At 32.9% G+C, this 27604-nt stretch overlaps 2 protein-coding genes across 4 annotated transcripts; one reads left to right on the top strand and one right to left on the bottom strand.

Moving 5' to 3' along the window:
• Positions 1-1372: 1372 nt before the first annotated feature.
• LOC148615225 (ectonucleotide pyrophosphatase/phosphodiesterase family member 5-like) lies at positions 1373-26679 on the top strand. 3 transcript variants are annotated; one of them, XR_015923850.1, is made up of 6 exons: positions 1373-2484; positions 2807-2980; positions 4051-4293; positions 7700-7904; positions 23128-23246; positions 26499-26679. XR_015923850.1 is itself a non-coding variant. In XM_088589939.1 (5 exons), exons 1-4 carry the CDS (start codon positions 1557-1559, stop codon positions 7870-7872), a joined length of 1518 nt encoding a protein of 505 aa, XP_088446065.1. In that variant the 5' UTR covers positions 1373-1556; the 3' UTR covers positions 7873-7904; positions 13075-13400. The 3 variants fall into 3 exon arrangements, 2 of the variants coding, with proteins under 2 accessions (XP_088446065.1, XP_088446064.1); XM_088589939.1 differs by lacking the exons at positions 23128-23246; positions 26499-26679 and adding an exon at positions 13075-13400; XM_088589938.1 differs by lacking the exons at positions 23128-23246; positions 26499-26679 and having other exon boundaries at positions 7700-11088.
• On the bottom strand, positions 18547-27071 carry LOC148615224 (akirin-2-like). The gene is made up of 4 exons (XM_088589940.1): positions 26673-27071; positions 23373-23678; positions 22756-22830; positions 18547-20214 (listed from the first exon to the last, which is right to left on the bottom strand). The coding sequence occupies exons 1-4, from the start codon at positions 26857-26859 to the stop codon at positions 20204-20206; spliced, it is 579 nt and encodes a 192-aa protein (XP_088446066.1). The 5' UTR covers positions 26860-27071; the 3' UTR covers positions 18547-20203.
• Between the last annotated feature and the right edge of the window lie 533 nt (positions 27072-27604).

The raw sequence follows: 27604 nt of genomic DNA, 5'->3' as shown, positions 1-27604 counted from the left end.
CATTATATCTTAATGAGGAAATAAAGACACGAACGAATAACAAAGGAAAAGAGCCTGTTTATACTACATAAACCACAACAAAAACAAAATGTGCTCACAAAAAAATTGAAAAATGTAGTCTTCAAGATGTACACTTCTCAATAAAGATGTCATTGATTTTACCCATGTTTGTCCCGTTAAAGCCGAAATACCTCAGTCATGGACTCAGTGGAATTTAGAGGTTGGATATAGCTTTATTCAGAGACTATATAATACTTACTATTAGGAATATAAAGTCCATGTCTTATTGGGTTAAACATGCATCTGAGTTCCAAAAATAGTGTAAAAGTTACATGATCAAATTATTTCTTTTTTTTTTTTAAATTGATGCTGAATTAATTGGATGTTTATATGAACAAAATAAATGAATGAAATGTATTGTGATGCAGGAGCGTTTCAGAACCCCTGCATCCAAATACATTCCATTCATTTAGTTTTCGTATATAATCGTCCAATTTTTAATTCAATGCCTGACTGTAACAACTGGAAGAACAAAACCACTTTGCGAAGCATATACAAAAAAAAAATCAAATATTTGAACGACCAGGCATGAAAAATAACCACTTTGGGAAGTATATACAAAAAAAATAATCAATTATTAGAAAGACCAGGCATGAAAAATAGGAATATTGACGGTTATCTTTTAGAAACATTTGTCATATGTATTGATTAAAATAAAATCCTTCTTCATGTAAAGAAGGATGAAGTGTATATTTATAACCAGTCTATGTCACAGGCTGTTAGAACGACGAATTTTTTGTCAATACTACCCCGTCAGATAGTAATGATAAAGTACTTTAGGTTACAGACCACCAATTCAACGCAGAAATTACCCCTGTTCCTCATAGTGCTGTGAAAAAAGTTCTCATCTTATTTAAAAAATTTAAACAGTTTCTGAAAGGAAAAACATTTCTGTACATTTTATAGGTGCATTTTGCCTCTGGTGATGTGAAGCCTAATCTCCATAATGATTTCTAAATATACCCCTATCTTGTGAAAACACTGGGATTTCACATGCTATTTATAGACACTTCACTTCCGGTAACCAGTACTGCACCCGACTGCACCGCAAGTCTGCCAACCCCACATGCCATTCTGAGGATTGTGAGCTGGCATATGTAGAATCATGCTGATATATAGTCCTCTGCAGGATAAAGTTAAGGTAAAGTCCAGAGAAGCCATTGAATATATTGAAATTTGCATAGAAGCCTATGGGAAGTGGAATTAGTGGTTTCTAGCCTTAAGTCAGTCAAGTAAAAAGGTCCGTTTCAGAAATGGTATCACTAAATACCCTAAAAATCTTTCACACCTTTCTTAGTGGGTTTCTCTCCCCTATACTATAATACCCCTTTACGAATCAGACGAATTCAACATTTACTCTGATTCTAGTATTAGTGCGAATAATGAAAATTTGTACAAATCAAAATAACTGAAGTAAAGAACTATTACCACTTTCTCCAGTGTAACGAGTGTCCTTATGGTCGGTTCCAACATTTACGTTAATTGTGCATACAACTATGTTAGGGGTCCCTGTACATACCCAAATGTCCCAGTCCTTGAAAACAGTCCTTTCACTTCTGAAATGGACAATTAGATTGAGTGTTATATTGTTTCAGATAGGATTGTCTAATTCCGGAAATGTCAACCTCCCTAAAATGATTCTAATTTCAATGGATGGTTTCCGTTACAACTTGTTAGAAAAACTACCTGAAGAAAATATCACAAACTTCAGATTCTTCATTGAGAAGGGGGTACGAGCTCCATATGTTAAAAATGTATTTCCAAGTGTGACATATCCAAATCATATGACCATAGCCACAGGTCTTTATCCAGAAAGTCATGGTGTTGTTGAAAATAGATTTTATGATCCCTACTTGCAAGATACATTCAATTTCGTAAGTTTTAGACAAAACTTTGAATCTAAATGGTTTGACAATGGTGGTGAACCAGTTTGGGTCACTAACTATAAAGGAGGAAATTCACGGGACAGTGGAGTGATAGCATGGCCAGGTGGTACTGCAGAAATTATGTCTTTCATGCCACGTGTTGTGCCTGCATTATTTTGGAACAATGTTTCGTATTCTTGGAATTTACGTATCGACAATTTGATTGATTGGTTTCAGACTAACAGTACGAATATAAGACCTATAAATTTTGGTGTGCTGTATTTTGATGAGCCTGATGAAACTGAACACCATGATGGGCCTGATAGTGCTGCAGTAAAGCAGAAAATTTATCTTCTTGACAAGGCATTAGGCCATCTTCGCAAAAGACTGACACAAACAAAACTTCTGGATAAAATGAACATCATCATTACTGCAGACCATGGTCAGACTTACATAAAAAATTATACCAGGATCAATCTTGATAAATATGTGAATAAGTCACTATATATAACAAAAGTTGGCTTAGATTCGTTAGTATCGTTCATTGATCCTGCAGAAGGTTTGTATGCTTTATGTTTATTAATAAGTATGTCATACATGTTTTATAAAGACATTGATGGCATATTTAAGAGGGAATCCAAGGAACACCCAGGCATTGGGTAGCACATGGACAATTTTGTTTTTAAAATTTTTTATTCATTAAAGATCACAAACTAATGTTTTCTTACAAATAAATGCTGGTTTACAAATTAAAATAGGGTAAGAATGAAATAAATTACATAGAAATCACTAAAAACTTGAATAGACACAAATTTACATCAATATCTTAAGTGAGTACTATAAAAAAAATAATCTTTTTCTCTACTGCCTTAACATTGTAGGTGTGGGAAATGATCGTCTATATGAAGAACTGAAGAAACTTCCAAATGATACAGTAGAAGTAATAAAGAAAGGAGATGGGCGATCTGTTTCATTACATTTTAGTAGAAATAGGAGAATTTCACAGTTCATTTTAGCTGCAAAGAACCACTTTTTGATGAAAGACACAAAAAGTAGTAAGCATGTTTACAACTACAAAATTGACTTTGTCATAATTTTATTATTACCTGATCCTCCCTTCCCTCCCTCCTGAAAAAGAAAAAGAAAGAAAAAGAAAAAAGAAAATTTTTTTGAGTTTTTAGAGTTTTGATCCATCTCTTGTTTGTATCAAAAACTTGCCTACTATTTCTGAACATTACTGCACCTGTAATTCCTTTTATATCATTAAATACAAATTTTGAAATCACTAATTATTTTTTCAGGCAATTATTCAACCATTGCTGCAAATAAAAATGAGAGCTAGTTTTAAATCAAATAGATTAAGATTTGAAAGATTTGTCTTCTTTTTGACCTTGAAATATATTTGATAATTTTGCTTTTAGGAAATTCAGTTTTTGAAGAACATGTCAAGAAACATTAAATTTGTGATGCATCTTCCATTTAACAGACAGTTAAAATCTTCATCCTTATATCAATATATTATGATTTATGATAAACAGGAAGTGAAGAGTAGTTATTTTAACCAAGTAAAATATATGCAGAAAACTGACAAAGAGTTCTTGGAAAGTCTTATGTACATCTAGGAAGTTGTTTTTTTTTTAACTGAAATTTATTTGAGTTTAATTATAGAGTAAGAATACAAAATGTAATTTGTTAAAATAGTTTTTGAATCAATTGCAAATTAATTCTTTGATAGTTGAAAAATGTTAAATAAAACTAAATTTGTAAATGTGTTTGAAATTGGATACATTTTTTTAAGTTTTAACTATTGATCTGCAATTTATATGTCTGAAATCAGGAGTAAAGATTTACATTCAGTTATTAAAAACAATTCTAAGTATTATTGGAAATGCAAATTACAATAGCAGTTTTATTTTAACATTATATAATACTTATCTTTGAAATTCTGTTCATGCTACAATTTTCATAAGGATCTAAAACCTTGAGTGCTAACAGCAGTACTGTCAGAAGTTATGGTTTCTATTTAGCAATGTGAATATGATCTAGTCAATGTCTTTTAAGATGTCTTATGATAGTAAAGTTCAAAGACATAAATTTGTACATTTCATTGCTTGATTTATTTCAGAGGGTGGCCATGGTTACGACCCAGATCAAGTTCATGATATGTACCCTTTATTCATTGCCTATGGACCAGCCTTTAAACCAGGATATAAAGCTAGGCCATTCAATATGGTGGATATATATCCCTTGATTTGCCATGTACTTGGAGTTAAACCAGCACCTAATAATGGAACACTAGATAATGTCAGACAGATGTTGGTCAACCCTCCCAACAAGGAGATGTCATTCCAATTTACAGGTTTTGCTTGTATGTGTTAGTTTAGTTTATTTGTCAACTTCACAAAAGGGAAAGGACACAAGTTTTAACAACTAATGAAGTCTGCTCCTAACAATAACATACAATACAAAAATTAGAACATTAATGTGATAGTAACATTTTGGTAATTTTATTCTATGGAGATTTCACATATAATTTCTGTGCATCTGTACATATCCTATTTGAGAGTCCTGAATGTAGACCAACATAATTTGGTAACATAATACATTTACAAGTTGTAAGTAATAGTATTTAGGTAAATATCATTTTCAGCTCACCTGGTCAAAGGCCATGTGAGCTGTTGCCATCACTTGGTGTCCATTGTCGTCGTCATCATCCGTCATCATTAACAATTATACAAAACTCTTCTTCTCTGAAACTACCTAACCAATTAGAACCAAATTTGGTATGAATGTTCCTTTGGGTATCCTTCATAGAACTGGTGTGTGGATTTTTGATTCGTCGAAAAAATGGCCACCATTACTAAAAATAGAACATAGGGGTCAGACAGTAGTTTTTCGCATATATCTCCAAAAGCATAAGGTTTAGCCAAATTTTTACAGGGTTAAAGTGTTCAGCATGATGAGATCTATCTGTGGACAATTTTCTTTTTATTCCTGTAAGCCATGTTAGAGTTATTGCCCTTTTTCGATACTTTTTGCTGTTTTTAATGTTATTTCTTTCCAAAATCTTCTCCTCTGACACAACTTGACCAATTGGAACGAAACTTGGAATGAATGTTCCTTGGGTATTCTGCATAGAACTGATCTGCAGCTTTTTGTTCTGTTGAAAAACATGGCCACTGTTACTATAAGTAGGACATTATGGTCAGATAGTATTTTTTTTTTCATAAAACTCCAAAACCGTCAGGTTTGGTCAAATTCTGGCATATGGTTAAACTGTTCAGTATGTTGAAATCTATCTGTGGTCAAATTTTCGTTTTAATCTGGTAAGCCATGTTGGAGGTCTCCCTTTTTAGTTCACCTGGCCGAAGGCCATGTGAGCTATTGCCATCACTTGGCGTCCGTTGTCGTCTGTCATCGTCATTAAGAATTTTTCAAAACTCTTCTTCTCTGAAACTACATGACCAATTTGAACCAAACTTGGTATGAATATTTCTTTGGGAATCCTGCATAGAACTGGTTTGGGGATTTTTGATCTGTAGAAAAACATGGCCGCCGTTACTAAAAATAGAACATAGGGGTCAGACAATAGTTTTCCGCATATATCTCCAAAACAGTTAGGTTTAGCCAAATTTTCACAAAGTAAAAGTGTTCAGCATGATGAGATCTATCTGCGGTCAAATTTTCATTTTAATCAATTAAGCCATGTTGGAGTTATTGCCCTTTTTCAACGTATTTTGCTATTTTTTATGTTGTTTCTTTCAAAAATCTCCTCCGACACTACTTGACCAATTAGAACCAAATTTGGTGTGAATGTTCCTTGGGGTATCATGCATAGAAATAATCTTGCGATTTATGATCTGTCGAAAAGCATGGCCGACGTTACTAAAAATAGACCATAGGGGTCAGACAATAGTTTTTGCATATATTTCCAAAACGGTTAGGTTTAGCCAAATTCTGACCAAGTAAAAGTGTTCAGCATGATGAGATCTGTCTGTGATTAAATTTTCATTTTAATCTGTTCAGCCACATTGGAGTTATTGCCCTTTTTTTGATGTTTTTTTGCTATTTTTAATGTTATTTCTTTCAAAAATCTTTTTATTGCCCTTGAAAGGCAAAATTCAACCAGATGAGCGATTCAGGCTCCTGGGAGCCTCTTGTTTTTAATGTTTTTTTTACTATTCTTAATGTTATTTCTGTCAAAAATCTTCTCCTCTGACACTACTTGACCAACTGGAACCAAACTTGGTATGAATGTTCTTTGTGGAATCCTGCATAGAACTGGTGTGGAGATTTTTGATTCATTGAAAAACATGGCTGCTGTGACTAAAAATAGAATATTGTGGTCAGACAGTTGTTTTTCGCATATATCTCCTTAACTGAAAGGTTTAGCCAAATTCTTTTTATTGCTGAAACAATCCTTATTATAAGGCCTACTAAAGTCTCCAGGGATCAAAGTTATCAGACCTTTCCTTGTAAGAGTTATTATCCTTGAAGTGAAAACTGATTTTCTTTTTCTCAGTTTTCAACCAATATTTTGAAAACCCTGATAGATAGAATAAACCTTTAAATTGCTGAAATAATCTTTATGATACAACCTACAAAAGTTTGTGGGTATCAAACTTGTTGGACGACTCCTTGTTAGAGTTGTTGCCCTTGAAAGGGAAAAAATTATGTTTTTAGTAGTTTTCAGCCAATATCTTGAAAACTATAATAGATAGAATGAAACTTTCAGTTCTTGAGTTGATCCTTCTGATATGTCCTACCAAAGTGGTCACTGAGTCAAAATTGTCGGAGAACTCCTTGTTAAAGGTATTGTCCTTGAAAGACAAAAATTTAAGCAGGTGAGGGATTCAGGCTCCTGGGAGCCTCTTGTTTTATATTGACCTTGAGCTTGCTTTTTCATTGGTTGTATATTATGATAACCTTCAATGGCTTGATATGAATTATGATTGTCAAATTCATGTTTTTAATCTTTTAACTATTTTACATGCATGTAACTAATTATTTTTTGACTGCTAATGAACATGTACTACTGTGATTTTGAGCAGGAGAGACCTTCATTTTACTGCACTAAAACAGGACTTTTAGTACATTTTAGAAATATGATACATGTACCTTGTTTATACATGTATAATGTATTTTTCATTCCGAAAGAATTGCAAAATAATATTTTACTTGGAAAAAGTATTTCTGATGTGGTGAAGAAAAGTTGTGGGAAATTGTCTATGATACAAGAACCCAAGCATTTGTATACATAAAGTTGTAATAAGAATGAAATATGAGGACTCTGTCTTCAACATGGAAGTACAAACTAAACTGTAAGGTGTTCTCCACCTCAATGAAAAAAAAACTTAAATACCTTAACAAAAAGGAGGGACTTATTGAGTATGTTCCTGGCTTGGGACAAATGTATAAATTTACTGTAGAACTGTATGTATGTTACACATTATAAGATCTCATCCTTTTCTAATACATATCTAATGATATCCATGCAATAACCATAAACAATACATGTATTTACTGATTGAGTTGAGATAAACTAATATCACCTTGTCTGTCAGATTTCTCAGCTTCTAATTGACAGATTTGTTTTACACTTGATATATAACCTTGGGATGTCAAATTTTACCATTTCTCATCTATGGAGATTCCCAACATGTCTACATCCTGACAGTTTTGCTAAATTGGAGTTCTAAATGTTTATTTTGAGAGGGGGAGGCTGAGTACAACAGTGCTTATAACTTCGAATTCTTGTTCTTTATATTTTCCAGTTTTAGTGGTTGTGATATTTGTTGCCTTTATTGGTGGAGTCTATTCTATAGCTGCATGTCGGCAAGGCAGGATAAAGCAATATGTTCAATCCAACAGGAAAATTGTCAATTATTCTGAAATAGGTCACACATCACTGCTCAATAAAGATGAAGACGAGGAAGAGGAATTTTAACCATGATAGGCAGTCAGCAGTGATTTTATAAAGTGAGTACATTTTGTAAGACGAAGGAAAAAAAATCACTGGGTTTTTCTGACCATACTATTTATACAAAAATAATATATACGTGCTTTAATTTACATGCCTGTTTTTAGAAAAGCAGAGGATGCTTATCCTACCAGTGCACCTGGTCCATGCTCCCAGTTTTTAGTGGAGTCCGAGTTGCTCATTTACTTTTGTTACTTTGTATGTATGATTTTAGTTACTTTATGTTCTTTGTTGTGTATGTCTGTTTTCCAAGTCTGGTCTTTGTCCCTGGATTACATTCTTTTGATTACCACTATAACCTTGGTTCCCTTGATTACTCTTTAAAAATCTCTGTATAGATGTAAATAGAATGTCTTTCAAAATACTACATATTAATAGTCAAAAGTTTTCTGCAAGACTTGCCTGAAGGTTGTATGTAAATTATTGGTTTCTGAGGGTAACATCTCATATTTAAGTTCAAAGAGCCAATGCGGCTTTCACTGCTTTTACAACCTTTTCTTGATACTGTTTAAATGTTGTATTTTATTATACCCAACTTGTAAGAGGGTACTGCAATTTCCTTGAGCATTCATTTGATTGTTCATTCACCCATGAATGGTCTTATCACGTTTTTATAGGTCTGTTGAAGACTGCTTATATATGAGAAAAAGGTGAAATTTGGGTTTTGGTCAGATATCAGAAATCTATTTCATAAAGACTGAACTGCTACTTTTTAATAATTATTCATGACCACAACAAGAAGTACTTATATTGCATAGAAATTTATAATTTATATACAGTCACCACAAACATATTATTACACCCCCACTAGTGATAGGGTTGTCAGTCCATCTGTCCTTCCATTACACATGGGTGGGGGCATCTCTTATCCATTACTCCCCTTACACCGCTGAATGGCATTAAATGAAACTTTCACAGAGTCTTTTGTAACATGTTCTTAATATGCACCCCCTATTTTAGAATTTGATCCAAATCAATTTGGGGGTCTCACATAACAAAACATGGACATAGTCATTTTTTTTTCATATAGGCAAATGTGGGGACCCATCTCTTATCTGTTACTCCTCTTATACCACTAGTGAATGGAATTGAAGGAAACTATCACAGAATCTTTATTACATGTTTCCATTGTGCACCTATTTCAGATTTTGATCAAAATCAAAATGGAGGTTAAAAGGTGCATATTATTAAATGGGAGAGTGGGGGATATCAAGTTACATATATATATAAACAAGCATTGCTCACAGTTGTTCTAGTTTTCATTAAGAAATCCTGACTTTTTGTGCCATATGAAGATGTGCCTTTATTTTGTGATGTACATTTGTATGAATAATTATAGATTTAATGGCAGTAAATTATAAGTCATTAAAGTAATGAGAAAGAGTAGTAATTGTAGACATCATTGAGAGTGTTTGTTTCATGTTCAGAAGTAAAACTTAGTGAACAAAGATGGTTACTTGTGATTCTTTGCATTCCATGTACGTATGCATGTTTTATTTAAAGAGTTTTTGCAGAATAAAAGATTCACTATCTATGTTTTTGCTAACTATGTTTCGTTATTGATATAGTGTGTGTAATAACATAATAAAATATATAGTAGTGTTTTGCATTTTCTGAAAAATGGTTTATTAAAATATAAAGACACATTATACTCATTTCCCTTTGTGAATCTAGGAAGTCTAGGCAGTATTATACTCGATAAATTCATAAAAGTTGCAGATTTGCTGAAATCGTCAGAAAAAGTAAGAAAATTGCTGTTAAAGAGTCTAAACATCTTTCATTCACAATGAAGATGTGGGCATGTGACACCCTTCATTGGTCTATTGAAGATCAATTCTCAGGGTTAACAGACTGGTTGAAACCGTAAAACATTTCATGCTGAGTCAGTTATTTAATTTTGCTTCATTTGTGATACTGATTGCCACTATTCAGTAATGCTTTCACTTTTTTTTTCTGAAAAAGTTAAGTTTTTAGTAATGATAAGACGTGTGATTTTAAATCATGGTTATATGATTGATTAAGAAAAAAATCAAGAAGAACTCCATTTTATCATTGTTTTACCATGGGTTGCCCATTTATGTTGCTTAGTTTTACTCTGAGTGATAGTGAGGGGTTAAATAGTGACATAAATGGCCAGCCCACGGTAAAACAATGATAAAATATAGTTTCCACGATTTTTTTCTATTCTAATAGGATAAGATTCTTAATATTTTTTTAGTAGATGCAGCCTACCAGTATTTGTTACACGAAATGTTGGCCATGTGATTATCACTTTTTAGCTCACCTGGCATAGGCCATGTGAGCTATTGCCATCACTTGGCGTCCATTTTTGTTGTATTCGTCATCATCTTCATCCTCTGTTATCAATTTTTTTCAAAAATCTAGGTATATTGCACAAAAATTTTGTTTAGATTTCTGATCCGTCTCAAAACATGGCTGGCATTACTAAGAATAGAACATAGGGTTTTTTGTCTGACGAGTAAAGTGTTCAGCACAATGAGATCTATCTTTGGTCAAATTTTCGTTTTTATCTGCTCCTCTAACACTACTTGACCACTTAGAACCAAACTTGGTTAGAATGTTCTTTGGAGTATCCTGCATAGAACTTATGTGGGGATTTTTGATCCGTCAAAAAACATGGCTGCCATTATTAAAAATAGAACATTAAGGTCAGACAGTAGTTTTTGGCATATTATATCAAAAATAAAAACTGTTTGGTTTAGCCAAATTCTTTCAATTGCTGAAATGATCCTTATTATAAGGCCTACTAAAGTCTTCTGGGATCAAAGTTTTCTGACAACTGCATGTAAGAGTTATTGCCCTTGGAAGTTGAAAAATGACTTTTTATTTACAGTTTTCAGCCAATATTGTGAAAACTATAATAAATAGAAAGAAACTTTCAGTTGCTGAAATGGTCCTACCAAAGTCTTCTTGAGTCAAAATTGTAAGACAACTGCTTGTTAAATTTGTTGCTATTGAAAGTCATAATTTAACCAAGTGAGCGATTCATGCTCCTGGGAGCCTCTTGTTCACCATGGCTTTGGTCTAAAGAGCTTTGAGGCATGTCATATTAGAATTGTTGCTAATTGTTGAGGGTATATTGCTATTAAGTTATAATTTTGTTTATGTTAGATTTCTTGTTATGTATGATTGGTAGTTGATAATTAAACAATCTTTAAAATATCACACTCTCTATATTCTTATTCTTGATGATTTTAAACAGCAGAAAATAGTTTTTTTGGTCATATACTGGTATCACCCTCTCATCATCATTGTTGTTGACATGGGCTTTGTCTTTGGTGTACATTATCTTTAGTTTAGATAATATAACTTGAGTAAAACTTATTCAATCTTTTTGAAGTATTAAAACATTGTTCCTAAGGATGTTTCAGAGGGCCCTATAGTTTTTGGAGGATTTTTCCCACCCCTTTGTTATCATTAGAATTGATAGGAAAAGTTAATTGTTGATTTGTATTTATTCAGATGTCAGTTTGTTCCCTTTGAAATTCTGTATTAAAAGTTTTTACAGTGTAAACTTATCTTTGAGTTGGAGGGATACAAATTTTAGCCAAGCCAAAAAAAAATTTTTTTTGGTCCGAGGTTGTAATTCTTTTTTACTGGATTCCTTATGAAAAATCCTTGCCAGCTCATGTCAATCAAATTTCAGATATCTCTTATGGTATTTGAGTAAAAAGGTTTCAAAGAGGCCATTCCCAAAAAATGACTTTTCATACGACCCCAAAAAATGACTTTTCATACGACCCCAAAAATGTTTTCAGTCATCTAACTGTATTTATTTACAATAACATGATTAAAACTTACCCGGTCTTTTTTTTGAAATTATAACACAATGTTCCTAAAGACATGGTGGAGGACCCTGTAATATTTACAGGTTTTTGCCCCAACCCATTTGGAAATAAGGGGCTTAAAGTGGGGAAATTGGTGTTGTCATTATAACTGATAGGAAAAGCCTATTTCCATCACTTGGCATCCGTAGTCGTCTGTTAACGATTTTTCAAAAATCTTTTCTGAAACTACTGAGCGGAATTATATGAAACTTTGCAAGATGCCTTATGGTATCTTGCACAAAAGTTGTGTTTAGATTTTTGATCCGTCCAAAAACATGGCCGCTATTACTGAAAATATACTATAGGGGTCAGACAATAGTTTTTCGTATATATATCTCCAAAACCATTAGGTTTAGCTTAATTCTGACATAGTGTAAGGTTGCACTATACAGATGGGATTAAGGCACTGTTTCGTAAACAAAACTGACCTGGTATGATTTTGTAAAACTTAAAAATAAAGATGTGAAACTGGTTGGAAATATTAATTGTCGGTAGAAGAGCTTTCGTACATAGATAGTTGCAATACTTGTGAAGGTAAAGAGGTATAAAATCCATGCTTTAAGCTATCTCGAAAGATTCAGGTCCTACCCGGATTGGGTTCTCTTCCCTGTACCAAGTGGCTGAATTTCAAAAATGCAAAAATTCGCACGAATTTCAAGAACTGAAATCATGAACAAATGAGCAGAAAAGGTAAACTTTTTATTTGTTGTTACCATGCCACCTTACTTTTCTGGCAGTTTTAAATTGATGTGCCTGTTATTTTAGAAAACCTTTTTTGGACAATTAATTTTGGGGAGGCACCCAAAATTTATTATGAAAAGTGGACGTATTTTTTATCATGCTACCATGGCTACGGATTTTCATGTCAAAATATAAAAAGAATATATATCTTTTTTCATGAATCTCCATAATGTATGGTTTTGAAAAATATATACTTTTTACATGAAAAAGTTGTTGGATTTGCTTGTTTAAGTGTCCCAGTATAGCTCCGTGTCAAATGGCCACCCCCCCCCCCCGCCTTATGTAGTACCAAAAACACACTGAACATAGACATATGCAATGTAAGTGCATTATTTGTGTGTATTATGATTAAAAATAGTCAAAATAAAGCTGAGAATGTGTACTTTAAAATCATATATGTAATTAACTACAGAAGTATATGAATATTGTTTACATGTGTGAGTAATTTGCCTCCATGCTGTCAGTTAGCAGAACAGGTAAAATGTGGATTTTCAGTATTATTTATTCAAGTAAATTTTGTGAAGAATTTCTACAATCATCGTACCATTAGCATAATGATTTTGGAAGCCTTATTTTTCAGGCTTTGCAACGGTATGAACTTTAGGATGTCATTTGTCCTGGGAATTCACAGTGAAACTTTGAAAATTGCCTTTTTAACCTGTAAAGTAATGGAGACGTTAGAAGTGGTTAGTGAGACCTGAGCCATGTTGGAGTTATTGCCCTTTTTCGACATTTTTTGTTTTTGTTTTTGTTTTTTGTTTTGCTATTTTTAATGTTTTTTCTTTTAAAAAATATTTTCCTCTAATACTACAACTAAGGTTTTTTTTTAACGTTCTTGACTACTCTTATGTGTCTCGCACGGGCTGAAACTCCTCTAATACTACTTGACCAATTAGAACCAAACTTGGTATGAATGTATCCTGCATAGAACTGATGTGGGGATTTTTGATCCGTCGAAAAAATATGGCCACCGTTACTAAAAAAAGAGGTCCGACAGTAGTCTTCCACATATATCTCCAAAATCGTTAGGTTTAGCCAAATTCTGATTAGGTAAAAGTGTTCAACTTGATGAGATTTTCGTTTTAATACGTTAAGACATGTTTGAGTTCTTGCCCTGTTAAAAGATATTCTCTGTAACTTCTTGTCCAATTAAACAAAAACTTTGTATGAATGGGGTATCCTGCATAAAACTGATGTAGAGATATTGATTCTGCAAAAAAAAAATGACCGCTGTTACAAAAAAATAGATCATAGGGGTCAGACAGTAGTTTTTCGCATATATCTCCAAAACTGTTATGGTTTAGCCAATTTTTTTTCGTAATGCTGAAATTATCCTTATTATTATGCCTTGAAAACTCTCCAAGGGATCAAAATTGTCAGGTAACTCCATGTAAGAGTTATTGCCCTTGAAAGGTGAAAAAAATGGCGTTTTTTAGTTTTCTGCTAATACTGTGAAAACTATAATAGATAGAAAGAAACTTTCAATTGCTAAAATGATCCTCATGATAAGTCTTATTGAGTCAAAATTGTTGGACAACTCCTTGTTTAATTTATTGCAATTGAAAGGCAAAATTTAACCAGGTTAGCGATTCAGGCTCCTGTGAGCCTCTTGTTATGATTCAGATGTCAATCTGTTCCTTTTAAAATTCTGTTGAAATGTTTATATGGTAGATTTCCTTTAAACTGTTTTGGAGTTTAAAAGGATGAAAATTGGGCAATTATTGGTATAAATTTTGATTTTTTTAATTGATTTTCTTAGGAAAATCCCTGCCTGACATTTTCAATCCGATTTCAGATAGCTCTAATGGTTTTGAGTTTTAAGGAGTCAAAGGGGTCACATTCCAAATAATCTACTGTTTTCGCTCACCTTGCTCAGAGGGCCACGAGGGCCATTGCTTTCATTATGTTTCTGTGGTCGTCCTCGTCCTTCTTTGTTAAACTTTGCATGAATGTTCCGTAAAATATCTTAAACAATCTTTGTGTGGGGATCTTTGATCTGGCAAAATACATGTCCGCTGTTACAAAAATAGATCATAAGGGACCAAATTGCAGAATTATACCGAAATTTTCAGAAAGATCCGTTGACCGAAGTTGGAGTTATTACCCTTGAAGAGCCAAAAAATGAATGAGATATTTAGTTTTTAATTATGAAAACCAGGTGGAAAACTAAAATGCTCTCTGTTCATAAATTGATTCTTACACATTAGTACAATAGGGTCAAGAGTACAATTTTGAGTTATTGCTTTAGAAGGCCACAAAGACTATTTTTGGTGAGTGATTTGGATCGTTATAGTGTATCCATCAGCACCATGAAAACTGATTTATTCAACGGGTCATAGTTTTCCTTTCGTCGTTTGTCTACCCCGGACTTGACTTTTTATGAGCAACTCGGTGGGTGTTTCTAGAAAAGCACGGAACGCTTACCCTACCGGTGCACCTGGTCCATGCTCCCAGTTTTTAATGCAGTCCGGATTGCTCATTTACTTTTGTTACTTTGTATGTATGATTTTAGTTACTTTATGTTCTTTGTTATGTATGTCTGTTTTCCATGTCTGGTCTTTGTCCCTGGATTACATTCTTTTGATTACCGCTATAACCGTGGTTCCCTTGATTACTCTTAGACTCTCTTGAGCTTCTAGTTTATTTTTGGTCTAATTTCGAAATTTTTTTTAATTGAATTTCAAATTTGTGCTATATTGTATCCAAACCAGCTGTTATGCCCATAATGAGCTGTGAGTCCCTATTCTTTTTCCTCATCGAAATACCTGCCTGCGATATTCAATCAGGTTCCAAATTTTGAGAAAAAGTGGACCACAATTTCAATACAATTTTTTTTACGCCTGTCAATTTTGACATGATGTATTATAGTACACCGCAGTCTGTCTTTCCGACCGCTAATCTGTAGTCAACACTACGTAAAATATCTCAAAAAACTTGAGCCATTTAAATAAAACTTTGGTCAGTTATTCATATTGATGGAAGGGAGCTCCTTTTAATTTTACAAAAAAATGAACATTTACTTTTTTCAGTTTTAGATCCTTTTGCATTTAAAAAAGGGTGGTTTTTAGTAAACAGTTATATCATTCTATCCTATAACCGAATTTAAAAAGTTCTAAAATGCATTTCCGCTGATGTTTTAAAACAACAACAAAGATATCTTAACCATTATAAAAGTTATTTCCTTAACATTTTCTCTTTTTTTTGATAGTCTGAATAAACAAAATATACTTTTCCAGAACAAATCATACTTCTAATGGGGCCGCCGTAGCATTTCTCAACCTAGGTGACATATAGGTATGTCAATCATTCATCAAATGCGATAACATAAACCCAAGAGACTGTCAATATAAATGTAAGCACATACAATCATAGTTAAACAATGATATTAGAAAACAAATTACAAATCACTGACAAAATGGCTTGGATATTGAAATCCTGAAAATTCCCCTTTAATTATTTTATAATTAATGTGCATGACCAGAAAGCGGAGATTTTAGCACCTGTCCTGGAAGAAATGTTATAGATATCTTCATTATATATTTTGGTTGACGTTTAGTTTTTTTTTTTTCGGGGTAGGGGTGGCAATTTTCCCCCTAATTGGGCTTGAATAAGTGCAATATTTATTGCTTGGGCCCATTTAAAAGCTAAGATACCATATAAATGCACCGTATCGTACAAAAACGTGTTTGAACTACGGTATTAAGAAAAAAGACAATAACTGGTGATGAAGGGGAAAATCCGAAATTCTGAAATTTCATGTTTTTAAGATTTTATATTAAATCCAAGCACCTGAATCGATCAGATATGTTGGATACATCTATTTTTTATTTTTAATTATAAATGCCTTATATATGAGTTTTACAGTGTCGGTATGCTGTGAATGAATAATTTGTTTGGTAATGAGACCAGATTTCTGGGGGAAGGGTTTTTTTTTTTTGGATAAACTTTTTTTTGACATTTTTCTCATGAAAATTACTTTTTTTCGTAATTTAAATATGTAGAAAATTGATTTATCTATCGAATGATACGAAATTTGAGACGTTTTGGCCGAGCAATGACTTGTACAGTCGAATTTATGCGTCTTTTTATTGGAAAATCGAAAATCCCATTGTTTGCAATTTTTGATAAATTCTTACTGTGAAAATCGCCACAAGTCATCAAAAGAACCCCAAAAGAATTAATTGTGATTGTACTAAACAGAAAATACCAAATAAGCCATTTTTTATTCAAGCATAAATACTGTATAGGGTTTTGGCATTGAAAGATGTCAAATTAGTGATTTTTCGGTGGGGTAGGAGTACATATTTTTCATTTTACCTTTAATGTTACCGCAACCTTTTTGGTACTCGGGGCGGAATATAAAAGTGGCAAAAAATACAAAATGCTTTGATTTTATATTTGGCGACAAAATGATTCGTAAATTGGGGTATATTGGTACCTGAAAATGATATTTTGATCCAGGAGTGGGGTGCACGGAAGGGGGGTACTAAGCCCACGTACTATTTTTATTCATGGTTATTATAGTATTGGAAATGTTTTGAAGCTCAAAGTATTTTATGACTTTGCAGGTCTAGCAAATATCGTCCCTAGATGAACAATGTAGGGACTCATAAAAAATCTCTACGTATTATTTCAATCAGATTCCAGATATCTATTACAGTTTTGGGGTACAAGGGGCCTAAGAGGCCGCCTTTTTTATTTTTGGTCCGATTGCGAATAAAAATCGCTGGATTCTTTTGAAATTGTCAATCAGATTTCAGATACATGTACCTCTTACAGTTATCGAGTTATAAGGAGTCAAAGGGGGCCGTTCGCGTTCTATTTTTGGTTATGATTTTGGATATTTCATAAATAGAATTCAGCATGAAAATCCCTGCCTGCGTTTTTCTATTATCTCTCTCACCCCTAATTGTATTTCAAATTTCAGCTATATTGCATCCGTAATTAACTGCCAGTCCCTATCCTAAAGTGTTCAAAAAATACAATTGTGTCCATCCCCCCCTCCCCCCACCAAGTGAACCGCGCTCGGAGCAGCTCTTTATTTGAATAAGATTTTGTTTTATTGGATTTATTTAGAAAAATAAATTAGTAAATCTAATTATGACGTCATGTCATACCATTAACAGAAATTTCATCAACATTTGTCAGTTAACACAGATCTTACTCTGTATGTTACTGAACACTTGTATTACTTGTCAATTTTACTGCTTTTTTTTAAACTTATTTTGGAAATACAGAAGACTCCTCTTGTAAATAATAAAGCCGGCCCTAGTTTCTTAAAGAATCTCGATCAGTCAAATCACTTGAAATTGAAGATTTGAGAACAAAATTCCGAATTCGAGAATCTTGGAATTTTTTTATGAACCCAGGCCTGTTTGTAATATGATGTTTTACCAGTTTGTCTGTCTGGCCATTAATTCTGTTTAGTCAGTAATTTACCTCAAGTGGATTGAAAGTGATATTGTTATTGTCCAAATGTCAGGAAATTCTTGTTTGTGGCCCCTCAAAATCTAAATTATCAATTACAGCCTTTCTTTGCTGGTATAGCACCCTCTGGTAGGGTTTCATGAAGATCTATACACCTAGTTCATACTAAACTTAATGTCCAGAGACAAAAGCATACCATTCAAAAACATTTTATTTTGCAGTTGTATTAAATATTCTTAATTCTTAATAATCAGAAATACTATTAACTCAGAAAAAGTACACCCTACTTCAAGTGGACTTCGTTAAATCATGTCAAAACACATTGGTTAAGTTTGTTTATCTCCCTTTACAGTGACCTCCAATAATTTTCATTCATGGATATCTACATGCAAGGCAAACCAGTAACTTTCTTATAAAATTTTCCCAATGAGCAGTATGTACTTGTGCTTACAAGCTTATAATATGTAGAACCCACAAGTCATAATACATGTATCTCTGCAGGCAGATATTTTTTGGAAGAGTTGCACTTACAAAATATATAGACTGGATGGATACCACCAGATTTTGTTTACAGGAGATATGTCATTCGTAAGATAATATATTAGTCAAGCACAGAAGGCAAAAGTAACTCATAATTTCTTTAATTTTCTGCAAGTAACAAGTTTATATCATATAAATATATACAGAATTAAGTTACTACATTTAAATTAAAACACTACCTGTGTTATAAAACATAAAATAATGCCAACAAAATATAACAATAGTCAAAATATAAAATACAAAGACTGAAATTTTCCCTAATGTACGTACACGTATAATAAATATTTAAACAAAAAATTCTGTCTTAAAATCTTATTGTACCAGCAAATAAAATACATGTAAGGACATTGGTAAGAATGATATACATGTAGTCATACACGTACATATTCAGCATGAAAATATATTGATATGAACTACATGTACATATTCAATTGTGAGAATTCACATAAAATAGCTGTTACTACAAAAAAAAATAAAACTGTTTGTGGAAGGGAGATAATTTTTAATGCAGACCATCATGTTCTTGTAAAAGTACCTATTGCAATGAGAAAATGATAATTACAACGTACATGTATGTGTATTTACATAATCTAGAAATAAAATTCTGAGGTTTTTCACAGCTTCATTAAATTATTCTTTGGTGCCAATCAAGTTTAGCAGGAAATATACATGTGTTGCTACTAAATACCAGATATCACAATTAAAGTTTGAGAGCTTGTAGTTCGACAGGTAAGGGTTCAATTCAAATGTACTTCAAATGTAATTCTTCTTGAAGCCTACACACAATATTAAACCATAGTTAAAAGTACTTTGGATGAACAATGCAATGTTAATGGAAGTCTTATGAATAGGTACTTGTGCATGTTCTAAACACAAGATTTACAAAATAAAATTATACTAATACATGAATAAAAATAATTACCGAGATAAAAAAAAGCAACATCACCTTTGAAAACAGACAAACTAAAATTATGTGTATTTTTATATTTGAAATGTCTCCATCTCAGAGAGTTGACAGCTAACATTGAATATGATTGGCATAAACAAGGGAAATATCATTTAACTGAGAAAAAAAAACAGACATGTTCAACTACTTCACATGTGAAAATACATGTAATTAAGATTGGAAATCTCACAACACAAAAACTTGTAGAACAAGTTTGAATATTTTAAACATAAAAATGAAATGCAAACATTATCATGTAATTCAACATGTACTCAATAAAAAGTTCACACTATATTTACAAGTTGTCAAATTTCATACTTTTTTCACCTTCAATGTGAAATGTAATGCAAAAGCTGGGCACACACCACTAATCATGCAAATCTCTTTTTTACACCTTTGGGTAATCTATATCATGTATATCAAAGTAATTTAACTCACTCATCAAATTGCACACAGAAATGACTGATGAAATACAAGTACATGTATGTGTTTTGTTCTTTTCACTCCATGATAATGATTCTGAATGTTTAACAATGAACATTACTAAGCAGCACAAACACTGTCAATTACCAGTTTCACCACAGAGTCCACTATGTACTGTTTTATTAACACAATAGAAAGACTTATAGAGCTGGGTAATTTGATATATTAAAACATGCACAGATATCCGGCATCTCATAATTGTCTAATGTGAGCACCACTCCTTTGGCAATTTAAAATCATATAAGTTTAAATGCAAATCTGTGAATGTTAAACTTCATGGAACACATAATCTGCGGCAGTTATACCCACAACATCATGATACATCTGAAAAGAAAAATAGAAATAAACTGTAGACTATTAGTTCAATTAACTGTATTCAACTTAACACAAATTTCACCATTTTCATAAATTTTTAAACCCATCCAAAACTTAATTATCATATTAAAAGAATGTATTCATACACTGTAATTACTCTCAAATAATAAAGCCAATTTCAGTTAAGAAAAATTTCCCTATACATGTATGTATGAAAGATTTTCCCAAGAAAACCACTTCATATTTATTTGATTTTTTTTTACCAATTTTACTTGGTCAAAATTACTCCACTAAACTTCCATTTTTTTTTCTTAATAAAAAAAAGATGATGATGAAAGATGAAGACCTTGTATTTGCAGCAATGATAGAATATCCTTCAACATATTTACCTATTTTAAAAAGAAATATTAAATGATGTAAAAGGAATAACATAAAGACTCTATTTTGTGTATTGTTTAAAAATAGTAGGGAAGTTTCTCATATGCACCACTAAAATAATGAAGGATCAAAATCTTAAAAACTTATATTTCACTAAAAATCTATGGTGGCAATTTTAAAACAGGTTTTCAGTACAATATAAATACATACAATACTTTCAAGTCTAGTACACTTATTACACTTAACTATACAAGTTCCTATTACCTAACATTAATTTTCTACAAAGAAAAACCAAGGGAACCAAGATTCTAAAGGAAATCAAAAGAGTGTAATCAAGAAACAAAGACCAGACATGGACAACAGACACACACAACAAAGAACATAAAATAACCAAAATAGTACATATATAGAAACAAAAGTAAATGAGCAACTTGGACTCCACTAAAAACTGGGAGCATGGACCAGGTGCACTAGTAGGGTAAGCATCCTCTACTTTTCTAGAAATACCCTCAGAGCTGCCCTTAAAAATTAAGTCCAGGGTAGACCAAAGAGGAAAGGAAAACTATGACACATTGAACAAATCAATTGGCATGGTGCAGATGGATACACCAAAACGAACCAGGAGTTCATGACGTTGACCATGAAACTTCTGGTATGACAACAATTTTTGTAGCAACATAACACTGATCCAGAAGCCTAATTGTAAGAAGTCCTTTACCATCGATCTGTAAGTGCAGAGCTTGACATTAAAATTTTAACCAAATTGTCCCTTCCGGTAAGTGCATGACAGATTTTACTTGCCCGAACTCCAAAACCACTTGCCCAACATTTTCCTGACAGAAAATTGTATTTGTCCTAACACCATGCCATTTGTGTAATAAAAAAGTTTGGATAACAGACTAAGAATGTTATTTGTCAATGTTTTCTTACATGTAGTTACTCTATATCCTTTCATGAATTGTTACACCTTTTTGGAATTGCAAATAAATGGTGTGTGGTGACCATGTTATGATTTATTTTCATTAATTTAATGTTTTTGGATATAGTGAAATAACAAAATACCGAAGTTACAATAATCTAAATTTCTGTACATGGCCATTTCAACAGTCATGTCTCATCAGTGCAGTGTAAAGCAAAACATCTGGACGAGAAAAACAAAAAAAGAAGATGTTTAACTTTTGAGGAATGAGTGAGAAAAATTCAAATGAAATATTGAAATATGCCATTCTCTTTTTTGTTTCATTTTGCGGTTTTGCCAACTTTTCTGGAACCCCTTAAAAAAACTTTCCTAGCGACAATTGTGTGGCCATTTTCGACCACTACTTTGTTAGAACTGACAAAATATAAGATGCACCCTGTTTTGACTGATGCCAAACTCTGAAAATGTGTTATTTGCCAATTTGGTGCAGAATTCTGGTGTAAATTTCAAGAAACGATTCACATTTTTCGGCACTTATTTGATATTTATGAGATTAATAGGAGGAGTTCATGTTTAAAGTAATAATATTTTTTAGTATTATCAAGTTTTTCATTGAAAAAACAAGCTTTTAAGCTGTATTATAGCCCAATTTACTTCGAGTGTCACCATCAAACTCTCAACAGAGATCGAAATGGAAACGCTATCTGATTGGTTGTTTTTTATAGTGGAGCTTTCAGATTGTTTTTTTTTATATAACACATGTACCTGTGAAAGAGGAAAACCAGATTAGATCGAAAATAGCAGTGCAAGTTGCCAAAGAATCCCGACGAATAAATCGTTAATAACAAGAAATTTTCTGAAGATATTTCGAGATAAATATGATTATTTTAAACTTATAAATTCAAATACCTGGATTTTTTTTACTTGCCCAATCAGACTAGCACTGATTGACTTTCACTTGTCCCAAGCAATCGGACCACCATTAGTGTCGAGCACTGAAGTGTAGGTCAAGATATGAGGCTGACTACACCGTGTCTGTAGAATATTGTATCTCAAGTTTTCTGGTATAAACCTGGACTTAATTAGCTTCAGTTTGATGGTGATAATGATATTTGAAAGGGGGACGGTCATAACAAATTTGGATTGAAGCATGAACAACGAAACTAAGTACCCCATGAATTTTCTTTTCTCTTCAATCCAAAAATACTGATACATGTAGTAACGAAAATAAATAAAGCCACAGCATTACTTACAACTTGCAGGCACATCATGAGCAAATCTTCTCTGTATCTGATCATGATTAAACTTTAGAAAGGCTTCATATTGTTCTACAAGAAAAAAAAAAACATGGTCATTTAGTCGCTGTACATGTTCTTTCAAGTGACTTAGCCTATAAATAAACCAGTGCTCGCCTTTAGCGACTAGCCTGATGCTCAAGGCAAGTGAAATGATGAGTACTTTTCTTATTTCGGGCTAGTTGAATCCTATACAGTCCTCCATTATTCAGGCTAGTTGTTGAGAATTTTGGAGGAAATGACTGATAAACAAGCTACAATATCCATGTACATAAATTACATGTTTAATATCAAATGTATTAAATAGAAAATGCTGTTAATAATTTTCAGACATGGTTTAACCAATAAAGCCAATAAAAATGTGGAAATCAGAGGAATTAGAAGTAATGCAAAAAATTAAAATAGCCTTGTTTCCTGCCACATGTACTAGCAAGATAAAAAAAAATATGGTAGGTAGGTATTGAAATCAGGGTTGGACAATAACAGTTGTCAAGTAATTGTGGTTAACTTAACAACTATCAACTTCAAAAGCATTAAATATTTTAACAATAACAACATATATGACAGCTTAGTACCTGCTAACTTAGATGTAAGTACAGAGTTGTATTCACTCTTAATTTCTTCTTCTCTTTCCTTTAACATTCTCTCGCAAATCATGCTAACTTGTTTAAAAGTGAACAAGGGTGTGTCCCTTTTGTTTGGAGACAGAGCACTGAACAGGGTGCCAGAAGATGATGGAGAAGCTGCACCATCCATTGATGAACTGGAGCATGACTCATGGGGTGGTGACATGTTAGGAGGGGTTGTACAACCAGGATAATGCAACTGCTTTCTTCTCTGCATGCGTTTGATTTCCATTCCTAAACTTGCAGCAATGTGATCTGCAAAGAAAGATATATATTTTTTTTTACAACAAATAAAGAACATCAAAATCCATAATACTGAACCCTTTTATCCATTTAGCCTTTGCAAAAAATCCCAAAATGGAAATGCAAATAGAGGCCCGAGAATCCAACTTACAAATGTATGTGACCAGAATCATAACAAAAATGTAAATACAGTGATTATGTTTGCCTATATATATATTTAGTGCTAAAATAAGGCTGTTTCCTCTTAAGAAAGTTTCCTAATTTATTCAAAAAGGCCTCCAATTATTTACATTAATGGTGTAAAGCTTTGGTATTAAAGGCAAAAAACTTTATTCAAAACCATTTCAAAGTTTTTTGCAGGAACCGACCAAATAGAGCTATCAACAGGTCAAAACTTAATAATGTTGCATACAGTTGTAAAGAAAAAACTTATTTTGAACAGGCCAAAAGTGTGCTAGAACCATGCAATTAGGGCTCCAGTCACTTCTTAGGGAAAACCCTGACTTTACATGTACATTGTATATATAATTTTAAAGTTTTCCAATTTCATGAAAAATGGTGCATGTTTTCCTAAAATAACATGTCGGGACAATTTGAAAAAAAAAACAAAAAACTGAATACATCATTTACACAGAGAAATACAAACATGTATAAACCACTTATGGATATTTACAATAAAGAGTGTCAGTAAATCTAGTATTTTAGGCAAAAACCATGATGCTAGAAATCATGGGAAAATTTCTGTTCGAACTGTTATCACATACGTGCCAAAAAATAAATACATTGTAAAATCAGTTCATTCCATCTTTTTTTTTAATGGAAATTACTGATTTTTAAAGGCAAGCTAACTCTCTCTTAAATGTATAGAAATTTGTCTAAAATTTGATCTTACTGACACTTGACAAAAATTCTTTCAGGCATCAGGGTATATTGAAGTTTCAGAATTATTAATCAAAGTACTCATGTACTGAATCAATTCAATCCAACATTTGAATTTTTACGCCTCAAATAATTGTTGAAGTGCATAAATAAGGATAATAAAAAAAGTAAGAGTTATTAAGGGAACCAAGGTTATAGCGGTAATCAAAAGAATGTAATCCAGGGACAAAGACCAGACATGGAAAACAGACATACACAACAAAGAACATAAAGTAAACAAAACCATACATACAAAGCAACAAAAGTAAATGAGCAACTTGGACTCCACTAAAAACTAGGAGCATGGACCAGGTGCACCAGTAGGGTAAGCGTCTTCTAGAAACACCTACCAAGTTGCTCATAAAAAGTCAAGTCCGGGGTAAACAAATGAGGAAAGGAAAACTATGACCCGTTGAATAAATCTGTTTTCATGATGCTGAACAGGGATTGACTTGCAGTGTATTTAGGCACAAAACTTATTGTTGTAAATGGTTAATATTAAACTCTTATTTAAATTGACCATACTGATTACAAGGACATTCAATTTACCAAATTTCATGTTGCATAATAGCAGTGCGCCCAATTGTGTAATATTTAGATTCGATGTCGGATTACTAGGACATAGAACATTTCGATGAATGAACACAACACTCTCTGTCATATTGTATAATTGAACTACAAACTTCAACTTGATACTTCTCCGTTATTTAATATTCAAGTTGAAATTCAATTTATAGACCACCAGTTCAAAACTGTCAAATCTTTCAATCTTAAGGTACATTCGTTGAAATAATTTCCGTCCTTAGATGCATATACCTCTTAACTAGCTACAACTATTTCTCAGTTGATGAGCTCTATATCTCAAGTGCTATAAATTGTCGCAGACACCTTGTGTTACTTAAAAAAGTTTCTGGGCAACTAGTTCCAAAGACACGTACAATAACATGAACACCAAAGTCTTGATCAGCATGTCAATTTAATGCAAAGAAAGCTCCACACTTTATTATTGCACGATACACATAGTGATACATCAAGATGGTTTCTGGGGTTGAGCTAATTTTTTTTTAAATTTGGCAAGAAAAAAAAACCAAACAAACAAAAACAAGAGGCAAATAATAGTATGGAACCCCCTTCCTTAATTAAGATGGAAACCACTGCCCTTTCTGCTTGTCATTGGATCTGCCAGGGCCTGCATGAAATATCTGAAGACAAGAGGTTAGAGATCAACTATTTTTAATTGGATTGTAACCCGAACAATCCAGTCCCTCTCAGTATCTGTATCTCTTCTGACCTCGAGGAGTGATCATAGGGAACGTAATATATAAACTGGGTTAATCGGGTTAATTAGATAATTGTTAAATCAAACCTTTATCAAAATATAAGTCTGCAGTTGAATTTGTTTCATGGGTTTGTTTATTTGTGTAAATAACATAGAATTACACGTATATATTAAAAATAGCTCTAAAGAGGACCTTACTAACTGCTTATATTTGAATCTTCATGGGGTGTGTCAATGGAACTTTTTTCCAGCGGTGGTGTAAGATAAATGTAGATACTAACAGGCTTTACCAATCTTTAGGCTCTGGTGATTGCTATATCAATTCTGATCTTCGATTTAAATTGATAAAAATGCAGGGTACACAATATTAAAAGATGTCTGTTATTTTTCAATAAAAGCTACTTCTGGTTGTAAGAATCTTAATAAAAACTCTGCAATCTACATCAAACCCAGAACAGTTCTAGTAATTTTGCAAATATTTGGAATTCCCTTTGCCGTCTCCTACTAACAGAAAATTCCTAAACAAACTGATAAATGGCATGAAGTGTAATTTGTATGAAAAGGAACTTTTGTTTTTGTTTAGAACGTCACAGGCACGTCATGCCATTGCTTCCTCATAATATTTTTATTTTCAGTTAGCTGACAAAAATGGCTGGGGTAAAACAGGCTTGGTCACGTCAACAAACATGAATATTTCAAGACATTACTGCTACTTTACAGATGTAGCTGACCACGTCATACGGTAAAAAGGAAAGTATTGCCCGTAAAAACAGGAAGAAAGCGAATAAATTGAGTTTAGTTTTGTATACCTGACGTTATTTTTCTGCTGACTTCTCCGAACGGCGACGGATTTATCTGGTGCTGTTTGGTCGGGGGAGTTGATGGTGAGAGAGTCATCGGCATGCATCTACGTCTTTTAGGTGTAGTCTGCCCGGGGCTGTGAATTGGATCAAATTCAAGGCTTCTTTTTAAGGTGAGTGTTGCTCCGCAAGCCATAATTGTCGGTCGACTTCGATGGTGTAAACAAATGCTCTCTGCACCAACTTTTTGGGTACAAGAGGGGCGAAACAATACTTAAATGATGCAACAAGTATGCCTATATCAAATGGAATAGTTACTATTGAAATTATGGGCGTACGTAGGTCGATGATCGCAGATTTCGGACAATGAATTGTCAACCATCTACGAAAATGGCTACCAGCACAATCAAAACAATCAAGCCTCGGTTTGAAAAATTTCAAGAAAATAATTCAAAACTAATACTGCAAATTTCGAGTGAGTTCCGGGTAATATCATCGTATTTAGTAGCAGTCTTTCTAAAATCAGACAGAATGTAATTCATGCATGTAAAAAAAATAGGAAATCAGTTTTATTTCTTGTCCAGAAACAGTTACTAATCACACAACCTGTCTTATTTGGTTGTTGCGCTTTTGTGATAAAAATTACATAGATTGTACATGAAATCGGTACTTTGCAAGAGTTATCGTTCTTTATTTGGTTCAATTTGGTTGATTTTAGTGGGAGATAAATGTATGATTTTCTCAAAAGTGCAGATCTGAATACTGAAATGATTATTGTTTTGTAAATATATCGCATAAGTAAACTGAAAAAAAAACATTATTTATTTGGTGGGTTTTTCAACACCGTGAAGCACTTCACCATTGCCAGTGTCTGAATTTTATAAAGACTGGTACTTCATATGTTTTTAAAAAGGTAGCGATCTTTGGGTCGCTTATGATAT

Source organism: Perna viridis, chromosome 6 (assembly GCF_037379345.1).
Source record: "Perna viridis isolate PV_CMFRI_1.1 ecotype Kerala chromosome 6, ASM3737934v1, whole genome shotgun sequence".
In the NCBI taxonomy this organism is placed as follows: domain Eukaryota; kingdom Metazoa; phylum Mollusca; class Bivalvia; order Mytilida; family Mytilidae; genus Perna; species Perna viridis.
The sequence above is the reverse complement of the archived record's forward strand: the minus strand, read 5'-3'. Positions and strand labels throughout refer to the sequence as shown.

Coding starts and splice junctions, on each gene's coding strand:
- LOC148615225 (XM_088589939.1), top strand. CDS start 1,557: ATGTTAGGGGTCCCTGTACATACCCAAATGTCCCAGTCCTTGAAAACA. Junction 2,981..4,050: donor GATGAAAGACACAAAAAGTA/GTAAGCATGTTT, acceptor GATTTATTTCAG/AGGGTGGCCATGGTTACGAC. Junction 4,294..7,699: donor CCAATTTACAGGTTTTGCTT/GTATGTGTTAGT, acceptor TATATTTTCCAG/TTTTAGTGGTTGTGATATTT.
- LOC148615224 (XM_088589940.1), bottom strand. CDS start 26,859: ATGGCTTGCGGAGCAACACTCACCTTAAAAAGAAGCCTTGAATTTGAT. Junction 23,679..26,672: donor CAGCAGAAAAATAACGTCAG/GTATACAAAACT, acceptor CTTTCTTTGCAG/ATCACATTGCTGCAAGTTTA. Junction 22,831..23,372: donor ACTTACATCTAAGTTAGCAG/GTACTAAGCTGT, acceptor TTTTTCTTGTAG/AACAATATGAAGCCTTTCTA.